A 24,499-nucleotide genomic window follows, 5' to 3' on the forward strand; every position below is an offset into this window, starting at 1 on the left:
AGAATGAACCAACTAATCCTGCAGGACTTCTCCTGGGCTCACGAAGGGCTCCAGTCTGCACGCCGGAGCGGACAGAACAATGAAGTGTTCTTTAATGGTCCGTTGTTGTAGAAACATGTAGAAACGATTTGTGCTGTGACGCTTTCAAAGAGATGAGAAATTTGGATTTCTCGTCTTACATGCCGTCTGAACATGCCGTCTGAACAGTTTCAGACGGCATGTACTGTTAAGAAATACGTCAGTATAATTCATTAAAAAAAAAGTAAATGTTAAAATGACAAAACTAAAGTTTAAAAACGTTATCCTCTGGGGGGCAAACAATAAGTTCAACGCACAGCTATGTTAAAGTGTTTTAGCAGTCTTGGCTGTCGTATCAATCCATCGGTTGTTGAATGAATCTTCATTTCTTTTTATCCATCATAGCTGCCTCTGCAGCAATTCATCCTATCCATGATTTATGGAGAATGCCTCATTTCCTTTCACTTTGAAAAGGCGCTGCTCCCAGCAACATCTTACAGCAATGACATAATCCCTGTCGATGCAGGAATCCTCTGTTCAACAGCCGATGCACTGACAAATAATGAATTATCGGCGTGTGATACAAATGCTGGAACACATTAGGATATTAGCGACCCGAGTTCCACTGGTAAAGCCTCACGAGGCAGTTTTTGTTTTTTTCAGCAGCGAGGCTGAGGAAAGGGCACCAAAGTGAGCTGGATGGAAATAGGTGACTGCCCACAGTTGACCGTGGCGGCAATATGCGGGGTTAGCGAGCAGCTGCTGTCATGATGCTGACCAGAAAGACAAACGGCCTGGCGGCAGCTGTGTCCTCCTCCGCTGCAGCACTTAGCAAACCATTATGCTCTCTCTCTCTCTCTCTCTCTCTTGCACACGCACACAATGGAATGTGTTTTTTCCTCCACCTAGGAGGTTATTTTTTTGCCAGCATTTATCTGTCTCCCTGTTAGCAAGAAAACTCAAAACGTTACAGAGGGATCTTGATGTAATTTTCAGGAAATGTTGGGAATCTTACCAGGAACAGTTGATTACATTTTGGTGATGAACCAAAAGAGATCCTGTATTCTGGATCAATTTGACATTTTTGTCAACATTGCAGTAAATGGAGCTTCAAAATCTGTTCCTCAATATCTCTGTGAATGATTTACACAATGTAAAAAATATTACATTTTAATATTGAAAACTCCATTTACAGATTCAAAAATTAACAAAGATGCATAAACTCCTATTCATTTTTAATTTAAATGGTTGGCATATAAAAATACCAAGAACAATTCGGAACTTTTTGATGATGATCCGGATCACCATGTGGATGACGCAAATTGAATTACAAGGAGAATGAGCTGCTTGGCAGAGGTTTGTGCTCTCTGAGTGTTTTTCTATTAAATTGCTTGATTAACCTCTTTATCTATGTAAAATGCAAGAAAGTAGTCATCCCAAATTAATTTTAAATTACAGAATATGAGGGGGAAACATCAAATCCTCCTATTTGGCAAGTTAAAACCAAAAAATATTTAACCCACTCTATATGCCTGCTTGGAACGGGAGGTTTGTCTGGTTTGTATTAACGCTTGTTGGAGCTTCTTCTTCTTCTTTTTTTACATTTGTATTTCATATGCTACAAATGTCGGATCCAGCCTGCAGCACCAAAAGTGACCCCCAGTTAATGTGATGTGGGTGAAGCAATGCCAGATTCACTCCACAGAAGCCTGAAGCCAAACCCCCAATGCTGCACAAAGCAACCTGTTTATCCAGCGGTCAGTATTTTTACCTAAGCTTGTGACTTAACATCTACCAGATTAATTAAAAGGTTTGCTCCAAACGTTAGACGGAAGATAAGTCGCGGCACACACTGCAGTACTGTACATTGTATATTTGTATCATGTACAGTCCACAACAAAAATCAAAGTATATGCAGTATATATACTTCGATTTGTATTAAATGTGCATGAATGTGCATTGCAATGGTAAATTTAAATTAAGTTCAGAGCCAATAGGCTCTCTCTCTCAGCTGCTATGAATTTAACATTCTTGCTTGGCTAAACATGAACGCGAAGTATGTGTGTGTGTACAGAAAGCTGGTATGAGAAACATAACCTTAGTAAATCTGACTCTGACAGAGTCAATGCCGCACCAGCCACAAACCTCACCGCACGTCACTGCTGCTGTGGCATAAACGAAACTGCAGACAAAAAGCAAGACAAGAAGAGTTGCACCGCCGGTGTGAAAGTGCAGTTTGCGATTACTGACACACAGCGCATATGGTATATTGCTTTCCCACCTTCGCGGTGCCCACAGTGCTTTAAAACTTGCCCAAGGACACTTTGCCGTGTGGAAAGTCATAGCTTGGATTCGAACCACTGGCCTACTGATCACTGGATGACCTGCTCGACCAACTGATCCATATGTCACTCATTTGTCAGTCACCACATAAAGAATAAAAATAAGAGCTGCTTGTGCAACATTGTCCTTTGTATTGTACTTTTGCACCTTTACTGATTTTTGCACTGTGCAGATCCTGCTTAATTCCATTGCATATACCGTGTGTAATGACAATAAAGTGCTTTTCTATTCTATTAGATAGATATTATCTTAGAAATGTTGCTTTTGTTTTCCTGTTACAACCATGGAGCCTCATTTAAGACACAAGAGGTCCTCATTACAATGCGCACTCTTCCTAATTGGGCTGCTCTGAAGAAAGAATTGATCGGCTCCTGATGAGAGAAGAGGTGGCCATGGGAAAATGACGAGCTTGGCTGGCCGGCCTTCGATTTTTGCCTACTCTCATTAGCTCTGACACTGCCGCACCTCGGCAGCCTGGAGTCGGTAATACGACCCAGAATATTATGTTGAAGCTCAGCAGGTTGCAGGTGATTCCAACCAGGCCAAGAAAGGAGCCAGCACTTGGACAGGGAGCAATTATCCCCCTTTCAGATCCACTGGCTGCACGACAAGAGAACTCACCACAAGGGGGGGGGGGGGGGGGGTCAGGAAAGGGACTGGACTGGCCCAATCTCTATGTGCTCTGGAAAAACACGCAGTGCAATTCTACTGACGTGCATACATTTGACTGACTACTGGCATGAAAGGCATAAGTGATTATCTGGGATAATCAAGCATTCACAGTCTTCACGCTGAAGAAAAAGGGAGTGTATGGTAATGAGCAGTGGGAGGAGGGCGAGCCAGAGTGTCGATTGGACCAGGTTTATAATCCAAAGAATCACTCACTGGCCCCTCCTCCAGATGCAAATCTTGGGTGCAGTGAAAATGCATTTAAGGAAGATTTACAACTCAGACATATTGTTAGGAGAGTTAAGTACGTGTTTAAGGAATGATAAAAGATGTCAACTTCTTTAGAAGAAGAAAGAAGAAGAAAGCCTTTATTTGTCATTATATGTTACAATGTAACACTGCAAGCACAAAACAAAAACCCGAGTAAGGTGTGACACTTGTGTCTGCGAAGATGCCTCTTGTCTTCCCGATATGACACTGGGTAATGTTGTCAAGGTGTGAAATCTCTGCAGCGCGGGATTCATTACAAGAGTTTTGGAATGTCTCAAACTGATAGAACCGTTAAATATTTATGACAAACTATCACTCGTCTGTTTGTCTTGTGCAAAATTATTATGTAGTAACACACTGACAGCAGCGATCGGCGAAAAATAGCCATCCAGAAAGCATGTCCACGTGCCAGTGATTGTTTTTGCTGAATTTATGCAAGTGTGTTTTAAATGTTTTTAGTGTATCAGTAAAATGTTTTTGAGTACACCACGGAAACACACTGAGACACTCGGGCAGAGAGGCTTAATCTCCCTCCTTCACTCTGCTGCGTCTGGGCATGGCCATTCTTGCATGATTGACAGAGCTCGATCTGGACGGCCGGGATTAAACCTATCAATCACGTAAAGCTTGGAGGAAAAAAAAGGAAAAAAAAGAAAAAGAAAAAAATTGGGCAGTAAATTCAATTCAGAGCACAGGAAGAAAATTGAGGTGAAGAAATATAGGAGGCCATTACTAGGCTATAGGGCTGTAGGAAAGTGAGGCCTTGCAGGATTTAGTTTCATACGACTCCATAAATTCATATCAAATGACTGCAGGAGTGAAGTATCAGTGAGGCGACTGCAAACCCTGCTGCCTCTTGCCTTTGTGATCTTTTAGGGGGGAATTGTGCTCAGTCAAGGACAGCCTTTAAACAGGAAAGTACTAAAGTCCTCCGGATAACAAATCAGCATAAAAAGCTGCTGTTTTCAGTATTGCCTGAGAGGATGTACCAACAAGCAGCATTTCCTGTTTATCTCTTGTTGACTTTGCTGTATGCCGAAAGGTCATTTGCAAAGAAAACATGCCTCAGTCAGGGAGTGTTTTTTTTTTTTCTTCTTTTTTTTTTAAATCTGGGACAAATACTCACGCTTTATGGTTAATTCCCCATAGTTGGACACTCCAACCCCTTTATCTGAGTGGACAATGCAGCGATAACGGCCTGAGTCGCCCTTGGTTGTGTTCTCTACGTCAAAAGTGCCGATGAAGCGCCGGTTGTTCCAAGGTTTAGTGGCTTTCATCGGGGCCTCCCGTCCACCAATGCCCTGTTTGGAACAGAGACAAATACACGAGTAAGCCTCCAAAATGGCAAAGGTTTAATAAGCAGAGTGGCCTCACCTTGTGTGTTTGGGAAACTCTGGCCAAGTGTGCTCGTCGTCTGCTGCTGCATTTGTGTCCTATTACTCCCATAGCATGAATACATTTATCTCAGGAATGCACACACACACAAAAACAAAACAAATCTACACACAAACCACAGGCTCTCCCCAGATGTTACCCCTCACAGCAGGCAGATGGGGGACATTTGTTCATTTGAAATATTTCTTCATTACTGTCATCGGGGGACTTGGCTTAATGTTTGTTTTCCAGCTCCTGTGCTAATGAGGCCGTGTTTGTTATAATGATGGAGTACCTGGCAGAGGACCTTTAACCAGCATCATGCTCCCACTGATCACACGCGTGACGGTGCGCTTTACAGCAGAGCCGGCAGGTTATGTCTGCCAGATGCACGACCTTCGCTGCGCAGAACAAGGCCAATTCTGACCTTGCAGCTCCGTCGTGCCGGATATAGTATAGGGTATCCACAGAGCCAACATCTATACGGGTTGATGCCACAATACTACAGTGATCTGAAACAACTGCAATTCCCCCCCCCCCTTTTTAAAACCAAATATCTTTCCGTTTCGAAAACAAAATTGCATCCACACGACCTTGTTTAAAAAAACAGAAGCTCCATCCACACCTCATAACCTCATAAGTGCGTTGTTAAACACATTCATAAGCATGCCAAACCAATCAGCGCCATAGTTCCCCAAACCCTATCCAATCAGAACGATCGGTCTCTCGTCGTCCCGTTCGCAAAACATGTATGACGTCAGGCTCGTTTGTGGAGACCGACAGAATGGCTCCTAAACGTAGTTTTGGAATATAAAGTCAACATGTAAGCGATAAGCGATATGTTTTGAAGGCATCCGTGCTGTTTCTGAACGTAAACGTGGGTCGCACACATCGTGTCATCACAGCAGTTTCCATCGTGTAGATAAGCGGCCAATCCATAGAAACACATCTTTGTTTTTGGACATAAGTGTGGACATGGCCTTAGAATCAGGGTCTGTTCTGTAACACAGGGACAGGTCCCAATCCTGATTCTCCACTCTGAGTTATTCCTCCAGCTGGAGCGTAAGGTGATAGAACAGGACCTCACCTGAAGCCAGAGGCGGAAATTGTCCCGTTTGCGTCCGTTGACGGTGCAGTGAAAAGACGCAGTCTGTCCGGCGTTGACCTCCACGCCTTTTATGGTCAAGAAATGAGGTGTGTTCACTGCGGGAAAAAAAAACTCTTAAGTCAGGTGGAAAAACACTACACGCTGATGTCATCCCCAGAACTGGGTCCTAAAGATCTAGCATTTAGATTATGCCAATGCATTTTGTAGTTGCTGCAACTAATACGTGTATATATGTATGTATGTGCGATAGTGTATGTGCAGATGTGTTACTTTCCTTGTAAATTCTTTCAAATCAATCAAAAACCCACGTTTTTATTTTTTACTCCAACCGTCCACTAATAGATTATTCAAGAAATATTCATCTCTTTTCCGGCTGTGCTCATTACCGTCCTATTCCCTGCCTGAGATAGACCTCAGAAAGTAACTTATGTAGAACATTTTTGATTAGTGCTTCTTTTCTGCATAGAAATATAGGCCAATTCAGAGGATCGACCTTGAATCAAAACACAACCAAATCTCTAAAGACTCTGTAGAAGCTAATTCTATCACTTTCATCATCAAGACGTCCACTTTTTTCTTCATATTTTACCATCTAATATTTGAACCACACCTCCTTTATAACATTGGCGAAGAAGAATATCTATTTTCCCCATTGCTAATCTCTTCTTTGATGACGGAGGGAGCAGCAGACCACCTGACGGAAAATAATCCCACCTTTGAGCTAGATATTCCACATGGGTGGGTAAATGGAAAATAAATTGGCTGTGCTCCACTGAGGAGTTGCTCTGATCACACGTCCTATCACTCAAAGAAACCCAATTGCCACTAAGTGGCTTATTGATCCATTCACACTCTTACACATTTAAACATTGATCACGTCGCAAGGGCTCATTGATTTACTCAAATACATTTATATGCAACACATATCACTATGTAAATCCAACTTTATTGGCATAACATTTGTCGAAATTCAGCTGCTTTCAAATAGTCACCAGGTCCTTAGTGCGGAGCTTTAAACTCGAACCAATGAGTATGAATCAACTAATGAGAACTTGCGTGGTATTGATTCAGAATTAGACTGCAGAGTATGAAAACCTCTTAGTACGAACTTCAGAAGTGCCAAATGTGCTAAAACGACTTTAAGCATTAGTAAGCAGAGCATCTTGAAGAGCCCTCATCCTCCCACAGCAACATCTTATCCCAAAAGCTGAAGAAGAGACATTTAAAACATGTCTGGTGATTGTGTGTTTATTAGTTGTGCCGCTGTCAATCAAGGGTAGCGGAAATCTGTACAACTGCGATATGAGACGCTTTGCTGAACATCTTTCAGGGAGGACAAGTAGCAAGCAGCATCGATGTGCATGCTGCCATTTGTTTTTTGTCCACTTGTCTTGCTTTATTTCTTCCATTTCTCAAAGGGTACATTTAACACAGCCTCTCCAACATTTAATCCTGAGCGCACTTTAACATGTCGGCTTGGTGCTCATAAATCTCGTGGGAGCAAGGAGGAGGGAGGTTTACACTTCAGACTGACTAGACTCCATCAAGGCCTTTCCCTTGACTGGGGGGGGGGGGGGGGGGCTTGAATAAAACAATGATGCAGGTATTTGGGTAGGTGTCAGGGAAAGGACAATGACTTTTTGATTATATCGTTTTATGGTGAAGGTAGAAAGGACTTACTGCACTGGTGGCCCTGGACAACGACATCCTTGATGGCCAGCAAACCACGCTGCCCCGAGGTAACTGCCTCAAACACAATCTGAGGAAGGGAGAGGAGACGCATAACACCAATGACAAATGGGCACAAGTCTTCATGTGGCACTTGAGTGAGGCTGCCCAATGTGCACAGAAAAGTCCAGCTCCTGCTAATGCGATCTACTTTGTCACACAGCTGCAAGGCCCTGAAGTTATTTCCACAATATGTCATTGTCGAGAGGTGCTATGAAACGCAAGGGTTAAATTAAGATGGAGCATTGAGGCGATTAGAGCACAGTAAGAGCCCGGTGGCACTGACATCGGAACAATGTTTAACGAGCTGCTGAATTATTTCTATGAAATCAACAATAACCCTTTTCCTGATACTTTTGCACCTTTGCAAATTTTCAAAAGAAATTATGCACATTTCACCTGTGAAATTGTAGGATTTGAGAGATGGAGAGATGGAGGTATTCAAATGTGTGACTCTGTTGCAAGGAAGCATGTAGTGCTGTCAAATCAAAGAAGATCCAATTTGTACCAGCAAGTTGTAGCGTCACAAGCGTTGAAGTTTGGACGGCATCAAAAATGCCCTACAAACAATATTGAATGCGCTAAAACAGCATCTCTTTGTCTCTGTTAGCAAAATAACTCAAAATGGATCTTTATTATGAAAATCTCAGGAAATGTTGAGAATCTTACCAGGAACAGATGATTAAATTTTGTTGATGATCCAGAAGAGATCCTGGATTCTGGATCACTTTGAAATTTCCTTTAACATTGCAGTCAAAGGAGCTTCAAAATGTGTTCCTCAATATCTCGGTTGATTATTGACTGATGTTTATGGAATTTGACACACTCATGTAGGATGGGGGCCTCTATCTCACCACCAAATGTCATTTGGATCGGATCCAGAATGAGATCAGGAAAAAATATATTTTAACATTGAAAACCTCATTAAGGATTCAAAAATCAGTTCAACATACTCCGTTTCACTTTTACTTTTAATGGTTGGTGTATAAAGATACCAAGAACAATTTAGAACCTTTTGATAATGATCCAGATCACAATGTGGATGGTGTAAATCTAAATAGGAGGGGAAAGAGCTTCTCGGCGGAGGTCTGCACAAATGTAATCAAAACTATCTATGTGTTTAAATACCGCAAGAGTTAAATGTAAAAATAATGAGCAATAGATCAACAGTACATTTTAGTGGTAGCACTTTGATGAGAAGAAGCTGTTGTTGCATTTCACAGTTGTTGCATATCTGCCATTACTGAGTGGATATGCACTTGGCTATTTCTGACAACACAAAATCTGAAATCAAGTACATCTGTGCTGTGTAGGACTAACATGACCCTATTTTAAAGACCAAAACAAATGTTCCTGAGCCCTGGCAGAGGGTGTGTCCCAGCAGAATGTCAGAGCTATGTGCTTGCTGCCTTCCAAGTGTGATTAAAAAGGGAACCAGAACGTCAGTCCCTTCCCAAATGCAGGGTGTGGTGCACAGGCTCCTTTCACCACATAGACACAGGCCACACATGTTTTGAATTCCATTGTTCCTTAAATAAACCTGCAGTAAATGGTATATAATAATGGACATTTTGTGTGCATGGTCTCATCAAGGAACTAGGCGGGTTCCGCCCAGGGCCGTGGAGGCATTGATAGTTACCACCGTCAGGAAGGCGGGATGCCAGCAGATAAAGCTGCCTAATTATAAATGTCTTTTTTTTTGTCTCTTGAAATATGAAAGTGAATGTCTTTGGTACAAATTATAGCCTCATTACAGTCTATCAGTCCTTTTAAAGGAAATTAAAAGGCACAACCACTCCATATAGTGTAGTGCTACCAGACACATGAACAAGCCCTGACTCTCTAATTGAAAGCCTTTGTTTGTGCAACACACATCAGTCAGTGTGCCTAATAACTGTCATATAATTGATTTGGACATCAGTGATAATGCAGAGCATAATTGTGTCTGACCCACAAAGTGAAAAATATTCACATGGGAGGAAAGCTGCTGATGTCACGGCAAAGTTCACAATTCTCATTTGTCAAAGAGAGACACGGTGAACCCAATACTCAATGCCGACATCAGCAAACGGCTGTCCCCATGGAGCGGGGGTAAGTGCTACATTGCAGCAGGATTGATTCGTTTTACCACAGGTTTCTGATGATATTTGCCTATTTTCACTCACATGATAGCATCGGGGTGAATAATGGATGTTTGCCTCATGCACAAAGTACACACTTTGTTATATGTACAGTATTACATTTGCTGAACATATTTTCAATATGAGTTATCTTAAATCAAAATGATATAACATTTCAATTACAGAATTTGGGGATTATGTAACAGAAGAGTAATTATTAAAGATCAAAAGGCTCGTGGGGTCTTACCTGTAATTAAAGAATAATTTCAAAGTATCAGAGAGCTTCTCTTTGACAATTGCATAGGCTACTATACAATTACAGCTACGTATAATTAGCACCATGTTAATTAGTGATCATTTTGAACATTGGTCCCTCTATTCTGTCTGATAAGAACCGTCGCATTTAGCAGCACTCATAAACTAATGCTGTCACTTTGTTTCTGGTACAGTTTTAGAGAGAGAGAGATAGAGACAGGACTTCCACTGGGGTTTGACGGGCAACTCTTTCTGGGCATTTCATTGAACAAATTGGAAAGCATGTCATTTGGGGTCTCAATGCTGACCCTCTGAGCAGAGGTTTGCAGAAACACTGCAAACAGCATGTCACAATGCTCAGCCATCACTGAGCCTCAAGCTGAATTATAAAAGAACATCATAATTTTTTCATCTCATCTCCAGCGCTTTTCTGCCTTGCGGGTCACGGGTGTTGCTGGAGCCTATCCCAGCTTGCTATGCATGAGAGGCCGGGTACACCCCGAATGCGTCGCCAGTGCATAGCGGGGCAACACAGAGACAGACAACCGTTCACACACACACACACACAACTATGGACAATTTAGTGCGATCAATTTGCCTAAATTGCATGTTTAATGGTTAGCGCTGTTGCCTCACAGCAAGAAGGTTTCGGGTTCGAATCCTATGTGTACCGAGTTTGTATGTCCCCGTGGGTTTTCTCCGGTTTCATCCACCCGAAGACGATCGTCTTCGGGTGGATGGATAAAGTTTTGTGTGGAGGGATGGAATGGTTTGTTGTACAGAAAAGTAATTTGAATCCAAACTGATTGAAATTCACAAATTAAAAGGTGAAACGTATCAAGCTCCTAGCATTGTGGTCTGAATTTGAGCCCATTCACAACGAGATGTGCCGCTCCTTCCACCTATAACTGTCTTGAGCCAAACAGTGAACATGTGACCAGACCGCCTCGGCATCATTATGCCACATGAGGGTCGACATTGTCTCAACAGCAAGCATGGACTATTAGTAGCAGCAGCACATTCTGCCCATCTCGACTTTTGCTTTCCCCTGTTCAGTCTTTCTTTTGTCCATGTGCCTCTCATTAAGGCTCCTATCTTGCATTCAGCAGTGATAAGCTCAGCGGTGTCCCTTGTTAACTAAGTTATCAGGGTTGCCATCAAGAGCCGACAAGAGGACCCCACCCCTCCCATCTGCACCATAGACCTGCATTACCAGGCCATAATGAAATAACTCACCAAGGGAGTGTCTCCCATTGGGAGGCTAAGGGGTCTTTCTGCTTCAATTAACATTTAGTGGACTCATGGACCAAGCCTTGCAAAGAATAATCGCGAGGCAAGTGTGAAATCACCTTGCCCCGGATAGCAGTCATGTGCATTGGCAAGTGAAAATGAGTTTTTAGAATTGGAAAAGCAGAGCGGTCTCAGATTCTAAGGGAAGAGAAAGAATCACCATGGATACAGAGGTAGCCACAAAAATCAATTATCATGGGTGTTTGGAATTAGATATTGTCAGACTGTCTGACATTCTAAAACAACACATTTATCCTACTCCATCCAGAGAACAGGCTGTAACGGCTTTGACTTAACTATAAAGTCTGCATACAATAAGTAATCTAGGCGGGTTCAGGCTGCACCTCCTCACCTGGTAGAAGTTTGGCCAGTAGGTGCTGATGGCCAGCTCTATCTGTCCCCAGGGGCGATTAGCTGGCCCTGACACGTTCCAAACAGGCATCCCCATTGGGCTATTGTTTTCCTTGATATAGACATTTAGGTGTCCTGGGTGACTGTTGTCTCGGCCTCCTATGTAGTAGTGGAAGGTAACGCAGTGAGTGTCGTTCTCCTTCAGCTGCGGCGTCAGTAGTAGAGCCTTCTGTCCTGCGAAGCGTCCCGATGTGTTCACCATCATGAAGGTTGAGCCTGCAACATGGAGTTTTAAAATATGAGTTGGAGCAGGTCGTATCAAACCGGCTGTTCAAGCAGTTTGAGGCACACGGTTATTCTTTATTAGAGCTCATGTAAGTGTAACAATCATCCGGGGTTTTAAACAAACAATTACAAACCCATGTTTTTTGTATCTCAGTCATTCCTGTTACATGTAGCATGACTTCACCGAGAAAAATTCCTAGTCTGTGAACAATGGCAATAAACACCTTCTGATTCTGATACTGATTCATCTGCCTTGACATGATAGGGTGGCAAAATAAACCACGGAAACCATTCAGAAATACCGTCTGAAAATAATTGAAGTTTTGGTAATATGTCAACTTAGGTTGAACACTGAAAATGGAATGCCATGAGGTTTTGTACAGCATCTCATAAGATGTTGTGTCCTGAGGAACCCATAAAGGGTAACTTTGGTATTTTACAACCCAGACCTATGTCCCAATGTTTTGTGTGCTAGACAATTGGAAAATGACTGATGGAGACAACAATGTTTGAAATTAGTCCCAGTATTGAGCGAGATTGCTGCAGCTGGAAGCTACCAAAGAAACTGCAATGTAATTTTTGGGACAAATGTGGATATTCTCTCAAAGTGCTTGTATTTTTTATTTTTTTCCCCCCTGACAGCCTGAAGTTGTTATTCGAAAGTGAGAAGATAGAGGGATGAATGGTATCTTCATGGCTTGTTCTGCTCTGTTTCTTACTCTGTTGAAAGCCTTTAGTCAAATTCTTCATATCATGTCCTCACCTAGTCAAATTTTATGTCTCAAATATGTTGAGCCAGTGCATTCCGCTGGTCAGAACAGCGATTCCTTGTCGCTTAACTCGTACTTTTATATTTCAGAAAGTCCGTTGTAACTCCAGAATTTTATTTTTGAGAAAAATGGACTTACATATAGGATAGATAGAAATTCTTTCTCGTTTTCATTTATCAAAATGCGAACACAATAACGCTACAGCTGGCAGCAGTTTGAGGGGAGTGACCCCCCCCCACACACACACACACACCCTCAATGACAGAGAGAAGGGAAATGATGAGAAATCAATGAGTTGAAATCCATTTGCCAACTAAACCCCATTTAGATTTTATCGCTTGGATTCAATACTAAAGGTTAATCTAATTGTCTCCCCTCTTACCAATAAAACACAAGTAAGAATTATGATATTGGCAAACTTTCAAGGAGATGCAGAACACATTCTATTTGTCATCATCCTATTTAGCTTGGCTCGGTACTGAGATGGCACATATCGTAACGACATTTGAGACACGGCCAAAAAGGAGACCTTCATGTTGAAATACATCATTCTGAACGTGTGATAATGATTCAAAGACACATTTTGCTTAGAGGTGAGGCAAACAACCTCTTAGTGCCACTCTCTGAGGCAGAGTTGAAACGCCGTGATCTTTGTCTTTGATATCAAATGTAACATCTGGTGGCTCACGCAGATGTGGTGTAAAACGGGTGAGGAGCATCAACTCAATCAGCGTCTCACACAAACAGCCTCTCCTATTTGCTCCCTCAGCGCCTGGAGGTAGCCCACTTGTCTTGTTGTGCTGCACTTGTACCGCTCACCAATTCCATCTGTCTCCAGCTTCAGATTACAAGAGTGGTCCTGTCACGTTTACAACAATGAAACAGGAGGAGAGAAGGAGGAGGAGGAGCAGTTAGTTGTGATGACACAGAGTGTCTTCGTGGTTTTGTTTTTCCAGGCAGGACCGGGTTGGTTAAGCTTCTGCGCTTGACTTGTAGTAAATAAGAGCATTTATTATGATGACCCCTTGTATAAGAACATTCCCTTCAAAACAAAAATGGGGTAACTATGCAAGCTGAATGAGTCCTTCTGCTCTGAAAGAGTATTCTGGTCACCCGACTCTCTACTTCCTCATTTCTATTGCACTGCTCAAAGACACGGACAAAGACAATGATCTACTTTAATGCTAAATAAAAATGTAACACACAGCTCCCGCTTTGCACCCATTTTTAAAATTACACAGTGGGTGAAATCTCTATTCTTACTTTAAATTTTACATCTTCCACTCTTTCTTCACTGTAATAGCTGTCATCATACATTATTCTGTTATTTCTGGTACAGATCCCAACAGCCTGGATGAATATCACCCCGTTTCTCTATCAGTCCTTTCAAGGATATTAGAAATAATTGCTGTTGCTCAGCCCACGTTCATCTTACCCATGATCTGTTGGTGGGTTTCAGCAACACCACAGCACAGATAATCACACAATCACGAACGAAGTCTCGATGGCAGCTGACTGTGCTGTTAACAATAGTTTTGCTCTTTGACCTGAGATGCTGACGCTAGACGGCCGAGCTCTTCACTCGCTCACCGATTTTCGCTGTATCTGTGAATATTCTTTATAATAAGCGATGGCTCCACAGAAAGCGAGCGGTAAAGATGGCAATGAATGGGTAAAATCCCATGATGATGATGGAGATGAAGCATGAAATTATCGATCAACGTGACCGTGGTGTCCGCGTAAGTGATTTGGCACGCCAGGACGAGCGGAGTACATCGATGATACGTCCAATCCTCAAAGAGAAGGAAGCTATCAAGAATACAAAGCCTTCCAAAGGCATAACTATTATGTCTGAGTTTATGTACGCGTACATGTAAGGAACAATTACAGTATAAAGTGTCCACGTACACACACACACACAACGCACACCGCCATTAGCCGCCATCGTCGGTCTCAAAGGTAATACTCATAATAAAACCCCATTTTATATTAAAAGTAATACTGTGTAGGACTATAATTTATTAGATCATTGTGTGTGTGTCTATATAGCAATTTAAAAAGTTTTTTCCATTGTTATTAGCATTGATTTAAATGTTTTTAGATGTATTTGATATGGGAAAAATGTATTTCACATACGAGGGATTTGAGTTACGAGCTCGGTCCAGGAATGAATTCTACTCGTATGTCAAGGTGTTACAGGTAATTGCACTACGACAGTCCTCAATAATTAAAACAGACTGTTTAGTTTTCATTTAAAACAGCAATGCAGAGATTCATACACAGCCTCGTTGTTGATAAATAATAAAAGAAATATAAAATCAGATCGATCAAACAGCATTTGTCAACTTTTTTTTTTACTATCATCTTGATAAAAGTAATTAAAAGCAAACCCCTTTGTATGAACTCGCTTTAAGGAAAAAAAAAAGGCAAAAGAAAACAGAATGGCTGCTAATGTTTAAGTGCAATTATTTTTACAGACATACATATAATTATTACAACATTTCTTCCTCATTGCCAGAAAGGTTGCTACAACTGTAGCAACAGTTGTGAAACTCCTGTCACCAAATTTGGAGCCTGCAGATCATCGACATTTGGCTCAGCAAACTCAAATGCAATATGAGGAAAGATCTTTTGTTTTTTTCCCCTTTCATGGTCCTCATAAAACATAACTGGATGTGGTATTAAAGCAGTTTGGCATCTCATCATTCTGCCATGGCCACTGTCTTACACGGGTGAGGAAGATGACCACAGGACATTGATTGTGAGTCAGTTTATATACGTACTTAACGCCCAATGGCCACATACTCTGCAGGACCTGCTGCACCACGACAAGCTAATTAGTCAGTGAGACTAACAGCAAATTATAATGACACCGTGTTAGTGTTGCGCTAATGTGCTAGCGATGCACACGGGTGTTTTCTCTGCTTCTCCTCTCTCTATATCTGTTTTGCCTTAACAATGGCATGTTCAGGACCAATTAAAAATGGATTGCTCTCAGCACACTCAAGGCCTGTCTCTGCAACTCGGTAAAGGCCAGGGCTCGGCTATTGTCGATGCTATTTGGAGGAACAGATTTATTATTATTCCAATGTAGGCCACCTTCACCTTCTAACACAATGACGGCTGAGTATGAAAAATGAATTAGTAAAAGATGAAGTGCTGCAGACTGCTGCATATGCGACATCCATTCATGTTGCTGCTTGGAAACGAAGGGCCCACAGCCGACATATAAATGCCTGACTTCTATTATCATAAGATATTTAGACATTATTAATACGGACTGTGTCTGAATGAGGGATGGAAAAAAAACATTAACTGTATTTTCCTTTCAGGCATCTCATTGTTAGTGACCTTAGATAAGTCACAAAAAAATGGTTCACATTGGATTGTGGTCATGGCGATATCTTGGACCTATTTCAGTGCATTTTGTCCACGTATTTAATTTTGATTTTAAATAAATTTAAATTGAGGTACAGGGTTTGGAGACGAACTTGTAGTGCGGAGTGTTCAATTATAACATGTAAATGCTCACGTCAACACAGGGCCATCCAAAATAGCCACTTCAGCAGTCTATTGCTCTAATGAACCATTCACACAAACGTGTGTGTAATCCAGTGGAAGGAAACCAGCAGGTTGATCCTCCGGCCTGTCAACTCACTTGGACTTGGATAGCAGACAACTTGTGTCAGTCTCTCTGGGAAATCGCATTCCTTCAGTCAAAATAATGGCAATCTGAGACCGCTTTCTTTTTCCCATTGAAATAAATGAACACAAGAACTTAAATACTCCGACAATCCACTGAAAGACTACCTAGGGGATAAACAACATTGGCTATCATGCTTCTTAAAACATGCAAGCTCACTTTAGAGATAAGAGCTTTTCAGGATAACAACGTGAGAAGATGACATCCTAATTTTCTCATTTCCTGCAGTAAGACTCATCTCATTAGAACCGTTGTAGAAAGGAGGAGAAGGTTGAAGGTCGGTTGAGACAAATGTCAAGTGAATCCCATTAACCTTCCCCCCCCCACTGAATTCATGCTTCATTGTTTGACTTTAAATACCAGCACCCATCCTGACAGACATGCATTTCTTTCTGTTTTTGTTTTTTTCGATCGTTCCCTGTCTTAAAAATATATAGAAGAATTAAAAGAAAATGCAGTTTGATGTAAATTAGTTCACACAAATAGCTTAGTCTAGTCCGAATCATCAAAGTCTGTAGTTCGAAGGTATTTAGATTAATTGTTGAGTTGAGTGATGGTCTGAGCAGAGGATATAATTTGCAGCAATGACAATCGCTCATTATTTCTTCTCCATTCAGGTCCCGAACTCTTTGGGAATTATTATGTGGGGAAAATCTGAATGAAGGGGCGCTCTTCAAACCCAAACCCTCCAGGTCTCATTTGCTAATAAAATTCACAGAGGTCAGCACCGCCGGAAAGAATGGCTGCCGCCGCCGAAATGTCAATGAAGACAGGGCTATTCTCACCGTCTCCCACCAATCAAAATGCTCTCTGTGAGGGTTAGGCTGTAAATGTGAACAGCCATGGCCTCCGCTCGAGTTCCGGGAACTCTCTCTGTGTCCTCTGAAACATGAAAGGCGTCTGATAAAGTAGCACCGAATGAATTTAGGCTCGCCATATGAAGGACCTGCCAGGCTTCTTTGACGGTGTCAAACAAGTTCACCCAAAATCATCCATCATGCGCAACATGCTTCTGCCCGAGCTGTCATTCTATTCCGGCGCGACGCTTGAGCCGCATTATGTTCTCATGGCAGCATCCTTTGTTGCAGCTTGTCAATCAACCGCAAACCTTAATGGCTTAATACGTCATCTTAATATGCATAGCACACTGCTGGCCCTCTCCTGGAGTAAATGGGTCATATAATTGCCTATTCGCCCAACACAAAGCCATTAGACAACAGCGAGTGTTCACATAACACCTCGCTGCATCATTAGTCTTAATTGTACACACTATGCACGCTAATGGGAAAAGATATACTATGTCCTCCATCATGATGGTTCAGTTTAGTGTCAGAATTCTATTTATAGTAATGAGCGCAATCCTGTTTACTCACACCACCATACACTTTTTACCCCCCCCCCCCCAAAAAAAAAAAAGCTAAACCCATCTGTCATTCCCTTGGAATTAATTTACAAATTGATCAGACCTTGTAATTTGCTGTTCGGTTTCATCCTCTAATCATATGATGCGGTTTCTCCTTAACCTCGTAACCTTGGCAACGCTGTGCAAGGTGTGATTCTCACACACCAAGTTGTGAATGATCAAAAGCAATTAGTTTACTTTCACCAGATGGGTCTCAACAGCAAGTCCTGTGCTTTGCCGATGTCATTTAAATTCTGATTTAATTCCTGATGCCCTTCAGTCAGCGGTTGTTCTCTCCTCTCACGGTTTTGGGGTCTTCCCTGCTCCTCTTCCATTTCGCAGCACATGCAGCGCTGCAAGCGACACTTGGTTGTCCAACGATGGCAGAGGGGCCCCGCCCGTCAATGCATTATCTCATGATTGAAAATGTCAGACAGGTGAACTGTTTGCCTTTTAAAGTTATCTGTCATATCCATAAGGAGAAGCCACAATGTAATAAAGGCACCTCTCCCGATTCAGGACAGCGCTGCCTCTGCATTGATACGTTATGCAAAGAAACAGAATGAACCAGAATAAGAGGAGATCACCTTCACCCCGTGCCGAACAGCTTCCACAAATCCTTCGCTATTGTCTGCGTGTCATTATCCACAGAGGCCTGCATTCAAAATAAAGAACCTGTGCAACAAATAGACACAAACACACTCTATTTCTTCACTGCTGACATTAAGATTACAACAATAAGTCATTTTGCCGGCGCTGTACTTGTTATTGTTCCGAGCGTATTACACAAGCCCTAATTAATGTCAGTTAGAGGGCTTTCTTTATCCTTCTCTTGCCGATGCTTCCCCGGATGGGTCTCAGGGGACAACAAGGGAGCAGCAGCCGACTCCTGGCAAGATCCATGACACCGTCAGAAAGGAGGCAGCCTCTGCACCAGCTGGGGCATCTGGACAACTGCCCCCCCCCCCCCCCCCCCACACCCAGCACTGCACAGCAAACTCCCTCACCAAGAAAGCTTCATCCATTCTCTTGTCAGACAATTGCAACATGTTAGAGGATTCATAATAGCATGTCAGTAATCCCTCTCTCTTCCCCGTAGTCTTGTGCTCTCTCTCCCTCTGTTTGCCCCTCTTTCTGTCCGTGGTGCTGCAGATCCTGGACCTGTGGCCCTCAACACTGATATCCATATCGCTGGCATTAGCATTTATAGTTTTATATAGCAGCTCTTTAGTCAGTATCTTGTTCAACAGCCTATATGTTACATTTTGTTGTTGACTCTCTCTCTCTCTTCTTCCTTCTCAACCCAGCCGGTCCAGACAGATGGCCGTCCACTATGAGCCTTAGGTTCTGCCCAAGGTTTCTGCCTGTTAAAGGGACGTTTTTCCTTGCCTCCGTCAGCAAAGTTCTTGCTTTTGTGGGTCAAGCTGGGTCCTGTCTTTCACAGCTATTCCTGTAAAGTGCTTTTAGACAACTTTCTGTTTCTATTTCTATAGATATAAAATTGAATTGAATTGAATAATGACAGAGGGTCGGGTGAAAATTAGAGGAATACATTTTTCTAAAATCCCACTAAGAGAATTTTCTCTTCAAATAAATTAAAGTCCATGCCAACATCTGATTCTGACAAAAGTGAGGCCAAATCAAGTCCCCGTGGCTGAATGCGCGCTGTCTTGGCTGAGATGGTCTTATTATCGTTGTCCAGGACAGATGAGGCTCGTCGGTAATGACACAACTGACAGAGACAGCTCTGCCGGGGGTTTCTCCAGTTGGCTCTGGAGACAGAATCCATGGCGATGCTGAAAACAGGCAAGCCTCAAGAAGAAATGGGCAGAGCCATTCTAAAGGATTTATTTACATACCGGTAGTTAGATGAAACTAGGCCAATTTTGTCCATGGTTGCAAAAGGAGCATGATCACAAGGCCTCTGATCAGTTGTATCCTCCACCGTTAGAATGTCAATGCGAGATGTTTCGGTATGATTTCTCAGGACTTGATACATGCACTTCGCAGATCGATAATTCCATCTCTTGTCACTTATACGACCGATACAGTAGCTCGTTACAAAATAATGGCGCTTTATCCTGGACAATGTCTGATGATTGTAAAAGCCTGTTTTTACATCCAAATGCAAACGTTTCTTGTCATTTTTATAACTCTCCCGAGAAGCGTAGTCAGAATGGAGGAACACTTAAGTGCTAAGAATGGTCCTTTTTTTTTATTATAGCTCTGAGAGCTCTGATTGGAGTAACTTCTTTGGCTCAAACATCTGTGGTATTCTCTAGAAGAAACTTTAGTGGATAAATATACAGCGAGAAAAGCAGACCTCCCCCAAGCAGCTCAGTCCCCTCGTAATTGGATTTACACCATCTACATGGTGATCTGGATCATCATCAAAAGGTTCTAAATTGTTCTTGGTATCTTTATACACGAACCATGAAAAGTAAAAGTGAATCGGAGTTGATGTGTATTTTTCACTGATTTTTGAATCTGTAAATGGTGTTTTCAATGTTAAAATGTATTATTTTTTCCGGACCTCATTCTGAATCTGATACAGGTGAAATTTGGTTGTGAGATAGAGACCCCCACCCTACATGACTGTGTCAAATTCCATAAACATCTGTCAATAATCAACCGAGATATTGAGGAAGAAATTTTGAAGCTCCATTGACTGCAATGTTAACAAAATTTTCAAAGTAATCCAGAATACAGGATCTCTTCTGGATCATCGCTAAAATCCCTGGTAAGATTCCCAACATTTCCTGAGAATTTAATCACGATCCGTCTGCAACTTTTTGAGTTATCTTGCTAACAGTCAAACAGACGGACAAACAAACAAACCAACCAATGCCTGTGATTACAAAACATAATTGATTCGGATGGAAGCACATGCTGACTGGCTCAACATAGGAGCCACAGCAGCACTGCTAACCTCCATTTAACACAAAAATTAAATGTTGTGGGGAAAAAAATAAGAAACCAATTGCATGCATTTTTATAGAATAGGAGCAATTTCTTCTTTTCACACATTCTTGGCCCATTTATCCTTGGACGGTACCTAAAAGTCTTCGGTCTTCTTCTACTTTGTGTCACGGGTGAAAGATTACAAGAAATCAGCTGATCATGTTTATGTCCGAAATCTAGAGAAAACGTATGACAGTAATTTTAAATAAATAAGCGTATTCATTGGCATCACCTTGTTATCACTATTATATTTGATCAATTATGGTATTTTGGTAAGTAGGTGCCCAATGTTTTACCCTATTTAAAAAAAAAAAAACATTCTGTGAATTCTGCAAAATGGTTTCTGATGCGATGTGAATACTGTATACCACACCTCACATTAAATATGTTAGGCGGGGAGGCGGGGCACACCCTGGACAAGCCGCCAGCTCAGTTCCAAGGGACACTGTGAGTGAAAGCTTACCTGCAAGCAAGCTGTTTAAACATCCAGAAGGATTGGATTTGCTCAGCAAAGAGGGAGGAGGATTTATATTGATATTTATATAATTCAAATCACACATTAACTCTAGGATCTATTTGGGCAGAAACTGTCTACAACCTCTTTAAAAGTGTCCCTTCTGTTCAGCACAATCTGTACGGTGAGTATCTGTGAGGATGATAAGGTCGTTTTGTGGAGATTCACAAGTGCAGGTTAAGAGTGAGACAGCAATCAGAGTGGGATAGCTTTTCCACCACTGAGGCGTTCACATAAATGCATTTCTACCCGCCAACCCCTTCTCCAGTATCTCTAAAACAATTTCAGGCGTCAAGAATGCCACATTTTACATCTCTTTCAATGCAGTTAAAGAGGAGAGATTACAATTTTGCATGGCAGGCTGAGTGCTCACACTGAGATAATTATACACACATTTCAAGACACAACCAGGCTATCTGAAGAGTACTCCGACCAGGAAGCACACTCAGAGACGCCGCTCAACCAGACACGGGATTTTAATCAGATATGTTCAATTTAGACCATGTGCTAAATGTTCATTTGTAGGTCAAGGCTTTTTTAGAATTTACTATAACCGTTGCTCAGCCTCCACGTTTCCCAGTATTAATCAGTTGTGATATTTCGACCTCCGTGGAAAGCAATTTCTCTGGGGCGATTCAAGACACATCATCCTGATGGACACGCAAACAGGTCTGGGCACTGGCTGCTTAGAATTAGTGAGGGCCTGCTAATTAATTCCCTCTCTGTCACTCGGGGGGGCTGTGATGCAGCCTTTGTGAGATTAGGCATCAGATCAGGGGAGGAAAACAATATCCATTAGTTTGCAACGCTACCTTTGTTGTAACATGAAAACATTTGTCTAATTCCTTAGGTGCCTTTTGCAGAAGCATCTCTGCAATTCAAATCAAAGGAAAAGCAATCAATGGAGCATTAAAGAGGTAAATTGTGTGTGACAGACACAAAGTGCAGGGAAGGCATTCTAATGAATTTTAATATGTGGCCGACAGAATGCGCTTTAATTAAAATGGATCTGGCCATTTTCATATCGAATGTCACTTTTGTTTCAGTTCATGCGACTGTCCGGGTGATGCTCTGTAACGGACACTCATTTGGAAAGAAGCTGACTTAACAAATCCCAATCATAAGTAGAATGGCAGTAAATTGTACACCCCTATGAAGGCTGAACCATACAACATGCTCGTCTATTTCATATAATAGAAACAAGTCCAATGGGAAAAGTGTTTTAAAAAGTCAATATAGCACTTTGTTTTCACACGTAACTACATTAAACTTCAGAAATAAATCTTGTCCATGTCGTCTTTTCTGGATTATTATCAGGAGCTGTATCACACGGTAAAAACACATCCAAGGATATCAATTCCATGTGTTTGTGTCATTCTATGTGAAAATGTTTGGATGATTTTCTGAATAAAAAAAAAAAAGATGTTTTAAAGACCTCACAATCTGAAACTGGAAAGGAAGGTTCTAAAAAATAAAGACATGATGCACGTTGAAATTATTATGTGTTCTCATCTGACCCAAACCCACCCCAAGAACAAAGTTTTGTTGTAATTAGTTATAAATATATTTAATTTTTGAAAAAGCAGAAAAGGGCGGAGCGATGTTTTGTTTACAACGGAAGCCGCTACGGCTTCTTCTTCTTCTACTATTTCTGGTATATTTGGTAAAATTGCACATGTCAAAATAATTTATTACGATTGAAAGTGTGATGCATGATCACATACGGATCAATATTTTCAGCGTCCATGAACACAGTGCATCCGATCACAATTTTAATCCGAACTCTGGTCGGATTAAAGACATGTTGTGCACGTAAACGCAGCAACTGTTACCTGCATTCAAACTGATTGGTTCAAATCTAAGCTGCAGTTACAGGAATACATCGAGCTCAAAGTTGGTATTTTGAGTAATTTGTGTTAGTATTTACATCCGTAATAAAAAAAAGAAAAACTTTTACACATAGTTTTCCTATATTTTCTTGATCCAACCAACGTTCTTTATTTTCAAGGACACCCAACCTCATTATTGCAACCATATATAGATAGTATTATTCCTTGTTACCTTGTACTTGTGTATTCTCCATGAGGAGATGATTTAATAATTTCTCAACAAGCTGGTGTTACTGTCCTTACCTGAGGGCATCCAGGGATCGGATGAAGGCTTCCCTCTGGCACTGGCCTGCTCCCAGTCAAGGTCATCATCTCTACCTTGGCTGTATCCACATGCTGCCAGCGGCTTCTCAAAGCTACAATCGCCTGCGACAAAAGGAAGAAATGTATATGGTCATACCATTTTCCATTAACTTGCTGCTCAAATGAATGAATGTATAAATTAAATACCCCTCCCCCCCCCTGTGTATTCATAATGCAGTATGCCAGACAATGAGAGGCATTTAAGTGAGACAAAGTGAAGGATTACTGCAGTGGGCGAGACACAACATACATTACCATCATTAGTGACAAGGCAGTCCAATTTTACATTGACAAGTAGGAAATGTCCAAACTCCATCATCGTTACGCATTATGTTCCACAACTGCACCACCATCAGAGATAAATTGATTGATTTTCCTTGTCAGCCACAGAACTTTGCCGCTCATGCACTCTTTTTCCACAGAGGCACTCTAATCCTTTTTACAAGTTGCTTGCAAAATGATGACAGCAGGCACCCATTAGGGCCAGGCTTCAACCAGGGCTGGCATGTGAACGATTAATAAACGTGGCCCTTTATTCCTCGAGGAGGAATAATCCCCCCCCCCCCCCCCCCAGCCTTCCTATAAAAAAAAGTGTGTTGCAATCTACTCATAGATTTGCAGAAAAAACACAGAGTCACAATCACGTTCTGGAAAAAAAATCCTCGGGATAGAAGGCATGAAGTGTAAAGGTGGCTCTTACACAGTGGGTGGTTGTTTGCAGAAAACAGATAATGAAAATGATATTACGCATCCTCAAACACATGATTACATTTGTTGTCTGTTGATAACGAACTTGGAGTGTATTGCCCTGCCACTTGCCAGAAATTAATTCAAATGTCTAATCTGAAAATATTTGCTTGCACATCGCTGATATGTTTCTAAACAAATTCTATTGCCTCTGGGAATGTCCTGTGAGCCAGAATCTATGCCAGGCCAAAACCAATAGCTCATCTCGTACAAGCTCTCTCTGACATTCTGCTGCATAAAGGCTATGAGCTGGGGCTTTTGTTTTCCCATTTATCGCTCTGCTGACATTTACAGTACATGTGCAAATGAATAGCCCAATGAGGAGAACACTGGATAATTAATATCTGCATCAATACAGCAGCTGCTAATGATAAATGTGCTGCTTTGTTTGCTTTTTGA

General features: G+C 41.7%; 1 protein-coding gene across 1 annotated transcript in view; it reads right to left on the minus strand.

The window, feature by feature from the left end:
• LOC137904537 (receptor-type tyrosine-protein phosphatase mu-like) overlaps positions 1 to 24,499 on the minus strand; it is a 139,814-nt gene that overhangs the window by 83,157 nt on the left and 32,158 nt on the right. The window contains exons 2-6 of the mRNA XM_068748730.1: positions 23,294 to 23,416; positions 11,528 to 11,802; positions 7,463 to 7,541; positions 5,762 to 5,877; positions 4,427 to 4,601 (exon numbers count right to left, since the gene is read on the minus strand). Of these exons, the coding sequence (XP_068604831.1) occupies positions 4,427 to 4,601; positions 5,762 to 5,877; positions 7,463 to 7,541; positions 11,528 to 11,802; positions 23,294 to 23,416 (768 nt within the window). The remainder of the gene's footprint in view (positions 1 to 4,426; positions 4,602 to 5,761; positions 5,878 to 7,462; positions 7,542 to 11,527; positions 11,803 to 23,293; positions 23,417 to 24,499) is intronic.

This window comes from Brachionichthys hirsutus, chromosome 15, assembly GCF_040956055.1.
Source record: "Brachionichthys hirsutus isolate HB-005 chromosome 15, CSIRO-AGI_Bhir_v1, whole genome shotgun sequence".
Lineage (NCBI taxonomy): Eukaryota > Metazoa > Chordata > Actinopteri > Lophiiformes > Brachionichthyidae > Brachionichthys > Brachionichthys hirsutus.